This window comes from Oncorhynchus gorbuscha, unplaced genomic scaffold, assembly GCF_021184085.1.
Source record: "Oncorhynchus gorbuscha isolate QuinsamMale2020 ecotype Even-year unplaced genomic scaffold, OgorEven_v1.0 Un_scaffold_1293, whole genome shotgun sequence".
NCBI lineage: Eukaryota > Metazoa > Chordata > Actinopteri > Salmoniformes > Salmonidae > Oncorhynchus > Oncorhynchus gorbuscha.
The window spans coordinates 5,001-15,000 of record NW_025746113.1 but is presented as its reverse complement, the minus strand read 5'-3'; the positions used below and the strand labels follow the sequence as shown (position 1 = coordinate 15,000).

The window sequence follows — 10,000 nt, the reverse complement described above, 5'->3', positions numbered from 1 at the left end:
AGATAGAAGGGGATAGGAGGAAGATGAACATTGAGGGAGATAGGTGATAGGAGGAAGACGAACATGGAGGGAGATAGAAGGTGATAGGAGGAAGACGAACATGGAGGAAGATAGAAGGTGATAGGAGGAAGAGGAACGTGGAGGGAGATAGAAGGTGATAGGAGGGAGATAGAAGGTGATAGGAGGAAGAGGAACATGGAGGGAGATAGAAGGTGATAGGAGGAAGACGAACATGGAGGGAGATAGAAGGTGATGAGAGGAAGAGGAACATGAAGGGAGATAGAAGGTGATAGGAGGAAGACGAACATGGAGGGAGGTAGAAGGTGATAGGAGGAAGACGAACATGGAGGGAGATAGAATGTGATAGGAGGAAGAGGAACATGGAGGGAGATAGGTGATAGGAGTGAGATGAACATGGAGGGAGATAGAAGGCGATAGGAGGAAGACGAACATGGAGGAAGATAGAAGGTGATAGGAGGAAGAGGAACGTGGAGGGAGATAGAAGGTGATAGGAATATGGAGGGAGATAGAAGGTGATGACAGGAAGAGGAACGTGGAGGGAGATAGAAGGTGATAGGAGGAAGACGAACATGGAGGGAGATAGGTGATAGGAGGAAGATGAACATGGAGGGAGATAGAAGGGGATGGGAGGAAGATGAACATTGAGGGAGATAGGTGATAGGAGGAAGACGAACATGGAGGGAGATAGAAGGTGATAGGAGGAAGACGAACATGGAGGGAAATAGAAGGTGATAGGAGGAAGACAAACATGGAGGGAGATAGAAGGGGATAGGAGGAAGATGCACATTGAGGGAGATAGAAGGTGATAGGAGGAAGACGAACATGGAGGGAGATAGGTGATAGGAGGAAGATGAACATTGAGGGAGATAAGTGATAGGAGGAAGACGAACATGGAGGGAGATAGGTGATAGGAGGAAGATGAACATTGAGGGAGATAGGTGATAGGAGGAAGATGAACATGGAGGGAGATAGGTGATAGGAGGAAGATGAACATTGATGGAGATAGGTGATAGGAGGAAGACGGACATGGAGGGAGATAGGTGATAGGAGGAAGACGAACATGGAGGGAGATAGATGGTGATAGGAGGAAGACGAACATGGAGGGAGATAGAATGTGATAGGAGGAAGAGGAACATGGAGGGAGATAGGTGATAGGAGTGAGATGAACATGGAGGGAGATAGAAGGCAATAGGAGGAAGACGAACATGGAGGAAGATAGAAGGTGATAGGAGGAAGAGGAACATGGAGGGAGATAGGTGATAGGAGTGAGATGAACATGGAGGGAGATAGAAGGCAATAGGAGGAAGACGAACATGGAGGAAGATAGAAGGTGATAGGAGGAAGAGGAACGTGGAGGGAGATAGAAGGTGATAGGAGGGAGATAGAAGGTGATAGGAATATGGAGGGAGATAGAAGGTGATAGGAGGAAAACGAACATGGAGGGAGATAGAAGGTGATGAGAGGAAGACGAACATGGAGGGAGATAGAAGGTGATAGGAGGAAGACGAACATGGAGGGAGATAGAAGGTGATAGGAGGAAGACGAACATGGAGGGAGATAGAAGGTGATGGAGGAAGAGGGAGATAGAAGGTGAGAGTGATAGATAGAGGTGAAGGAGGAAGACGAACATGGAGGGAGATAGAAGGTGATAGGAGGAAGATGAACATGGAGGGAGATAGAAGGTGATAGGAGGAAGATGAACATGGAGGGAGATAGAAGGTGATAGGAGGAAGATGAACATGGAGGGAGATAGAAGGTGATAGGAGGAAGATGAACATGGAGGGAGATAGAAGGTGATAGGAGGAAGATGAACATGGAGGGAGATAGAAGGTGATAGGAGGAAGACGAACATGGAGGGAGATAGAAGGTGATAGGAGGAAGATGAACTTGGAGGGAGATAGAAGGTGATAGGAGGAAGATGAACTTGGAGGGAGATAGAAGGTGATAGGAGGAAGATGAACATGAAGGGAGATAGAAGGTGATAGGAGGAAGATGAACATGAAGGGAGATAGAAGGTGATAGGAGGAAGATGAACATGGAGGGAGATAGAAGGTGATAGGAGGAAGATGAACATGGAGGGAGATAGAAGGTGATAGGAGGAAGATGAACATGGAGGGAGATAGAAGGTGATAGGAGGAAGACGAACATGGAGGGAGATAGAAGGTAGGAGAAACATATCAAATAGAGGAGATGTTTTTTATTGACCCATCCCCTCTTCAGGGGACAAAATCAACTTTGTTTTATATTTACTTTTTTTTTACAGCTTTTTACATATAAATTGTACTCACATTTCATATACAGTACATGTTACTTTTATACACAGTAATTACACAACAAAAGCATTATCATACATGAAATAGGTTGAATATTTACATAATGAAAACTCCCTTCAGCCCAGCATCCCACATAGTTCTTGACTTAATTTCTCTCATGAATGATTTGATTTCTCTAAAGAGAAACGGCCCGTTGATCTCACAAAAAAAGAAATACATGGAATTCAAGTAATTGAACCTACGTTGGGCAATTGGTTATTTAATAAACCCCAAAATAAGGACATCTGGGTGAATCAGTCAGCACTAGATCTCATCCCCTCCTCTCTTCATCCCTCATCTCCTCCACCATGCCTGCCAGTGGAGGAGGGGGGCTCTGTTCTTCTCCTCTTGTTTTCTTCTCACACTGAGCTGATCCATGGAGAGATATTGATCATAGGGAGATGGGAGTGTCTGGTAAATGAGACAAAGAGCGAGAGGGAGATGGAGAGAGAGAGAGATGGAGGGAGACAGAGATGGAGAGAGAGAGAGATGGAGGGAGAGAGAGATGGAGAGAGAGAGATGGAGGGAGAGAGAGATGGAGGGAGAGAGAGATGGAGAGAGGGAAGAGAGAAACACAGGATTAGAGGAGAAGAAAGAGTGTCTTGGCTAGCCTTTATGTCTTCTGTCTTTGATACAAATTGCACTGGTGATCACAGATACACACACGTGATATTGATCAGATTGTGTATGTGTGTTTGTTCGCTCTTCGAACCAAGCACAATCTTCCAGACAGAAAATGGCTGCACCCTCCCTCCCCTTCGGTCTCTCTGAAAACAATAACATGACATTTTAGGCCAGTGTTCATATTGTCTCTTTTCTCGTTTTCATTGGTTAAAGCTACGCGCCACTGAGCTGGATCTATCTCACTATATCAAGTTGTGTAGCTTGTTGTGTTGTGTTGCGGTCTATGTGGCAGGTTTGTACAGGTGTCTCAGTACTGAAGCTGTGTTGGTTGTCTGCAGTTTCATATTTTTCAATTGTTGAAGGCAGCATTATAATACCAAAATAACCATATCTTGCTGTCTTCATTCTTCCATCTCTTTAAACGTGTTTCTCTCTCTGAGTTCTGTTTCTTTTGCATCTTGTCTCCCCATCCAGCCGGAGGAGCTGACTAACGTGTTGGAGATCAGTAACATTGTGTTCACCAGTATGTTCACCCTGGAAATGATCCTCAAGCTGACCGCCTTTGGCTTCTTCGCCTACCTGAGGAACCCCTACAACATCTTCGACGGCATCATCGTCATCATCAGGTCGGGGGGCCTGCCCAACACGACCACAGAATGTTACCAGAACGTTACAGGAATGATGTTACAGTTACCATGTCAGAATGTCACAGCTCTGGGATGTCAGTTGGAATGTTAGAATGATGGATAATGTATTGGGCGTTGGGTTGGCATTGGAAGATTCTGACAGCTGAATGTCACAGCTCTGGGATGTCAGGTGGAATGTTAGAATGATAGATAATGTATTGGGCGTTGGGTTGGCATTGGAAGATTCTGACAGCTGAATGTCACAGTTCTGGGATGTCAGGTGGAATGTTAGAATGATGGATAATGTATTGGGCGTTGGGTTGGCATTGGAAGATTCTGACAGCTGAATGTCACAGCTCTGGGATGTCAGGTGGAATGTTAGAATGATGGATAATGTATTGGGCGTTGGGTTGGCATTGGAAGATTCTGACAGCTGAATGTCACAGCTCTGGGATGTCAGGTGGAATGTTAGAATGATAGATAATGTATTGGGCGTTGGGTTGGCATTGGAAGATTCTGACAGCTGAATGTCACAGCTCTGGGATGTCAGGTGGAATGTTAGAATGATAGATAATGTATTGGGCGTTGGGTTGGCATTGGAAGATTCTGACAGCTGAATGTCACAGCTCTGGGATGTCAGTTGGAATGTTAGAATGATGGATAATGTATTGGGCGTTGGGTTGGCATTGGAAGATTCTGACAGCTGAATGTCACAGCTCTGGGATGTCAGGTGGAATGTTAGAATGATGGATAATGTATTGGGCGTAGGGTTGGCATTGGAAGATTCTGACAGCTGAATGTCACAGCTCTGGGATGTCAGTTGGAATGTTAGAATGATAGATAATGTATTGGGCGTTGGGTTGGCATTGGAAGATTCTGACAGCTGAATGTCACAGCTCTGGGATGTCAGTTGGAATGTTAGAATGATGGATAATGTATTGGGCGTAGGGTTGGCATTGGAAGATTCTGACAGCTGAATGTCACAGCTCTGGGATGTCAGTTGGAATGTTAGAATGATAGATAATGTATTGGGCGTTGGGTTGGCATTGGAAGATTCTGACAGCTGAATGTCACAGCTCTGGGATGTCAGTTGGAATGTTAGAATGATGGATAATGTATTGGGCGTTGGGTTGGCATTGGAAGATTCTGACAGCTGAATGTCACAGCTCTGGGATGTCAGTTGGAATGTTAGAATGATAGATAATGTATTGGGCGTTGGGTTGGCATTGGAAGATTCTGACAGCTGAATGTCACAGCCCTGGGATGTCAGTTGGAATGTTAGAATGATGGATAATGTATTGGGCGTTGGGTTGGCATTGGAAGATTCTGACAGCTGAATGTCACAGCTTTGGGATGTCAGTTGGAATGTTAGAATGATGGATAATGTATTGGGCGTTGGGTTGGCATTGGAAGATTCTGACAGCTGAATGTCACAGCTCTGGGATGTCAGTTGGAATGTTAGAATGATGGATAATGTATTGGGCGTTGGGTTGGCATTGGAAGATTCTGACAGCTGAATGTCACAGCTTTGGGATGTCAGTTGGAATGTTAGAATGATGGATAATGTAGTGGGCGTTGGGTTGGCATTGGAAGATTCTGACAGCTGAATGTCACAGCTTTGGGATGTCAGTTGGAATGTTAGAATGATGGATAATGTATTGGGCGTTGGGTTGGCATTGGAAGATTCTGACAGCTGAATGTCACAGCTCTGGGATGTCAGTTGGAATGTTAGAATGATAGATAATGTATTGGGCGTTGGGTTGGCATTGGAAGATTCTGACAGCTGAATGTCACAGCTCTGGGATGTCAGTTGGAATGTTAGAATGATGGATAATGTATTGGGCGTTGGGTTGGCATTGGAAGATTCTGACAGCTGAATGTCACAGCTTTGGGATGTCAGTTGGAATGTTAGAATGATGGATAATGTATTGGGCGTTGGGTTGGCATTGGAAGATTCTGACAGCTGAATGTCACAGCTCTGGGATGTCAGTTGGAATGTTAGAATGATAGATAATGTATTGGGCATTGGGTTGGCATTGGAAGATTCTGACAGCTGAATGTCACAGCTCTGGGATGTCAGTTGGAATGTTAGAATGATAGATAATGTATTGGGCGTTGGGTTGGCATTAGAAGATTCTGACAGCTGAATGTCACAGCTCTGGGATGTCAGTTGGAATGTTAGAATGATGGATAATGTATTGGGCGTTGGGTTGGCATTGGAAGATTCTGACAGCTGAATGTCACAGCTTTGGGATGTCAGTTGGAATGTTAGAATGATAGATAATGTATTGGGCGTTGGGTTGGCATTGGAAGATTCTGACAGCTGAATGTCACAGCTCTGGGATGTCAGTTGGAATGTTAGAATGATGGATAATGTATTGGGTGTTCGGTTGGCATTGGAAGATTCTGACAGCTGAATGTCACAGCTTTGGGATGTCAGTTGGAATGTTAGAATGATGGATAATGTATTGGGCGTTGGGTTGGCATTGGAAGATTCTGACAGCTGAATGTCACAGCTTTGAGATGTCAGTTGGAATGTTAGAATGATAGATAATGTATAGGGCGTTGGGTTGGCATTGGAAGATTCTGACAGCTGAATGTCACAGCTCTGGGATGTCAGTTGGAATGTTAGAATGATAGATAATGTATTGGGCGTTGGGTTGGCATTGGAAGATTCTGACAGCTGAATGTCACAGCTCTGGGATGTCAGTTGGAATGTTAGAATGATAGATAATGTATTGGGCGTTGGGTTGGCATTGGAAGATTCTGACAGCTGAATGTCACAGCTCTGGGATGTCAGTTGGAATGTTAGAATGATAGATAATGTATTGGGCGTTGGGTTGGCATTGGAAGATTCTGACAGCTGAATGTCACAGCTTTGGGATGTCAGTTGGAATGTTAGAATGATGGATAATGTATTGGGCGTTGGGTTGGCATTGGAAGATTCTGACAGCTGAATGTCACAGCTCTGGGATGTCAGTTGGAATGTTAGAATGATGGATAATGTATTGGGCGTTGGGTTGGCATTGGAAGATTCTGACAGCTGAATGTCACAGCTCTGGGATGTCAGTTGGAATGTTAGAATGATGGATAATGTATTGGGCGTTGGGTTGGCATTGGAAGATTCTGACAGCTGAATGTCACAGCTCTGGGATGTCAGTTGGAATGTTAGAATGATAGATAATGTATTGGGCGTTGGGTTGGCATTGGAAGATTCTGACAGCTGAATGTCACAGCTCTGGGATGTCAGTTGGAATGTTAGAATGATAGATAATGTATTGGGCGTTGGGTTGGCATTGGAAGATTCTGACAGCTGAATGTCACAGCTTTGGGATGTCAGTTGGAATGTTAGAATGATGGATAATGTATTGGGCGTTGGGTTGGCATTGGAAGATTCTGACAGCTGAATGTCACAGCTTTGGGATGTCAGTTGGAATGTTAGAATGATAGATAATGTATTGGGCGTTGGGTTGGCATTGGAAGATTCTGACAGCTGAATGTCACAGCTCTGGGATGTCAGTTGGAATGTTAGAATGATAGATAATGTATTGGGCGTTGGGTTGGCATTGGAAGATTCTGACAGCTGAATGTCACAGCTCTGGGATGTCAGTTGGAATGTTAGAATGATAGATAATGTATTGGGCGTTGGGTTGGCATTGGAAGATTCTGACAGCTGAATGTCACAGCTTTGGGATGTCAGTTGGAATGTTAGAATGATGGATAATGTATTGGGCGTTGGGTTGGCATTGGAAGATTCTGACAGCTGAATGTCACAGCTTTGGGATGTCAGTTGGAATGTTAGAATGATAGATAATGTATTGGGCGTTGGGTTGGTATTGGAAGATTCTGACAGCTGAATGTCACAGCTCTGGGATGTCAGTTGGAATGTTAGAATGATAGATAATGTATTGGGCGTTGGGTTGGCATTGAAGATTCTGACAGCTGAATGTCACAGCTTTGGGATGTCAGTTGGAATGTTAGAATGATGGATAATGTATTGGGCGTTGGGTTGGCATTGGAAGATTCTGACAGCTGAATGTTCCCGATGGTTTCAGTTGGGATCAGAGGGGAAATTAGAAAACCTTGCTGTCTGGATTTGTGTCTTCTATTTTCTTCTCTTCCTTTCTCTGCCTGTCTCACTCATCTTTTCTCCTCTCTCCTCTCTCCTCTCCCCTCTCTCCTCTCCCCTCTCTCCTCTCCCCCCTCTCTCCTCTCCCCTCTCCCCTCTCCCCTCTCCCCTCTCCCCTCTCCCTTTTCTCCTCACTCCTCACTCCTCACTCATCACTCCTCTCTCCTCTCTCCTCTCTCCTGTCTCCTCTCTCCTCTCTCCTCACTCCTCACTCCTCTCCTCTCTCCTCTACTCCTCACTCTTGTTTCCTCACTCCTCTCTCCTCTCTCCTGTCTCCTCTCTCCTTTCTCCTCACTCCTCTCTCCTCACTCTTCTCTCCTCTCTCCTGTCTCCTCTCTCCTCTCTCCTGTCTCCTCACCCTCTCTCCTCACTCTCTCTCCTCTCCTCTCCTGTCTCCTCTCCCTGTCTCCTGTCTCCTCTCTCCTCTCTCCTCACTCCTCTCTCCTCTCTCCGGTCTCCTCTCTCCTGTCTCCTCTCTCCTCTCTCTCTCTCCTGTCTCCTCACTCCTCTCTCCGGTCTCCTCTCTCCTCTCTCCCTCACTCCTCTCTCCTGTCTCCTCTCTCCTGTCTCCTCTCTCCTGTCTCCTCTCTCCTGTCTCCTCACTCCTCTCTCCGGTCTCCTCTCTCCTCTCTCCTCACTCCTCTCTCCGGTCTCCTCTCTCCTCACTCTTCTCTCCTGTCTCCTCTCTCCTGTCTCCTCTCTCCTGTCTCCTCACTCCTCTCTCCGGTCTCCTCTCTCATCACTCTTCTATCCTCTCTCCTGTCTCCTCTCTCCTCTCTCCTGTCTCCTCACTCCTCTCTCCTCACTCCTCTCTCCTCTCTCCTCTCATCTCTCCTCACATCTCTCCTCTCTCCTCTCATCTCTCCTCACTCCTCACTTCTCTCTCCTCTTTCCTCCCCTGTTCTCTCTTTCTGCATCCATCTGTTTCATCCCTCCATCCATCTCTCCCTCTCCTCTCCAGTGTGTGTGAGATCATAGGTCAGTCTGATGGAGGTCTGTCTGTCCTGAGGACCTTCAGACTGTTGAGAGTGATCAAGCTGGTGCGCTTCATGCCAGCGCTACGCAGACAGCTGGTGGTGCTGATGAAGACCATGGACAACGTGGCCACCTTCTGCATGCTCCTCATGCTTTTCATATTCATCTTCAGGTATAGGCATGTGTGTGTCTGTCCCCACTCCCTGTCTGTCCCCTCCCTATCTGTCTCCTCTCTGTGTCTGTCCCCACCCCTGTCTGTCTCCTCTCTCTGTCTGTCTCCTCCCCTTGTCTGTCTCCTCTCTCTGTCTGTCTCCTCTCTCTGTCTGTCCCCACTCCCTGTCTGTCCCCTCCCCCTGTCTGTCTCCTCTCTCTGTCTGTCTCCTCTCTCTGTCTGTCCCCTCTCCCTGTCTGTCTCCTCTCTCTGTCTGTCAGCTCTCCCTGTCTGTCCCGTCCCCCTGTCTGTCCCGTCCCCCTGTCTGTCTGTCTCCTCCCCCTGTATGTCTCCTCCCCTGTCTGTCTCCTCAGTCTGTCTGCTCCTCTCTCTGCCTGTCTCCTCCCCTGTCTGTCTCCTCTCTCTGTCTGTCCCCTCCCCCTGTCTGTCTCCTCTCTCTGTCTGTCCCCTCCCCCTGTCTGTCTCCTCTCTCTGTCTGTCTCCTCTCTCTGTCTGTCTCCTCTCTCTGTCTGTCTCCCCCTGTCTGTCTCCTCTCTCTGTCTGTCTCCTCCCCTGTCTGTCTCCTCTCTCTTTCTGTCTCCTCCCCTGTCTGTCTCCTCTCTCTGTCTGTCTCCTCCCCTGTCTGTCTCCTCCCCAAGTCTGTCTCCTTTCTCTGTCTGTCTCCTCCCCCTGTCTGTCTCCTCTCTCTGTCTGTCTCCTCCCCCTGTCTGCTCCTCTCTCTGTCTGTCCCCTCCCCCTCTCTGTCTCCTCCTCCTGTCTATCTCCTCTCTCTGTCTGCTCCTCGCTCTGTCTGTCCCCTCCCCTGTCTGTCTGTCTCCTCTCTCTGTCTGTCTCCTCCCCTGTCTGTCTCCTCTCTCTGTCTGTCCCCTCCTCTGTCTGTCTCCTCTTTCTGTCTGTCCCCTCTCCCTGTCTGTCTCCTCGCTCTGTCTGCTCCTCTCTCTGTCTGTCTCCTCCCCCTGTCTGTCTCCTCCCTCTGTCTGTCTCCTCTCTCTGTCTGTCTCCTCTCTCTGTCTGTCCCCTCCCCCTGTCTGTCTCCTCACTCTGTCTGCTCCTCTCTCTGTCTGTCTCCCCCCCCTCTCTGTCTCCTCTCTCTGTCTGTCTCCTCTCTCTGTCTGTCTCCTCCCCCTGTCTGTCTCCTCCC

General features: G+C 47.4%; 1 protein-coding gene across 1 annotated transcript in view; it reads left to right on the top strand.

Annotated features, from left to right (window-relative positions):
• Positions 1-10,000, top strand: part of LOC124022104 (voltage-dependent T-type calcium channel subunit alpha-1I-like) — a gene marked incomplete at its 3' end in the record, with an annotated part of 99,890 nt that overhangs the window by 85,221 nt on the left and 4,669 nt on the right. Inside the window, exons 9-10 of the mRNA XM_046337148.1 lie at positions 3,432-3,583; positions 8,674-8,859. Coding sequence (XP_046193104.1) covers positions 3,432-3,583; positions 8,674-8,859 — 338 coding nt within the window. The remainder of the gene's footprint in view (positions 1-3,431; positions 3,584-8,673; positions 8,860-10,000) is intronic.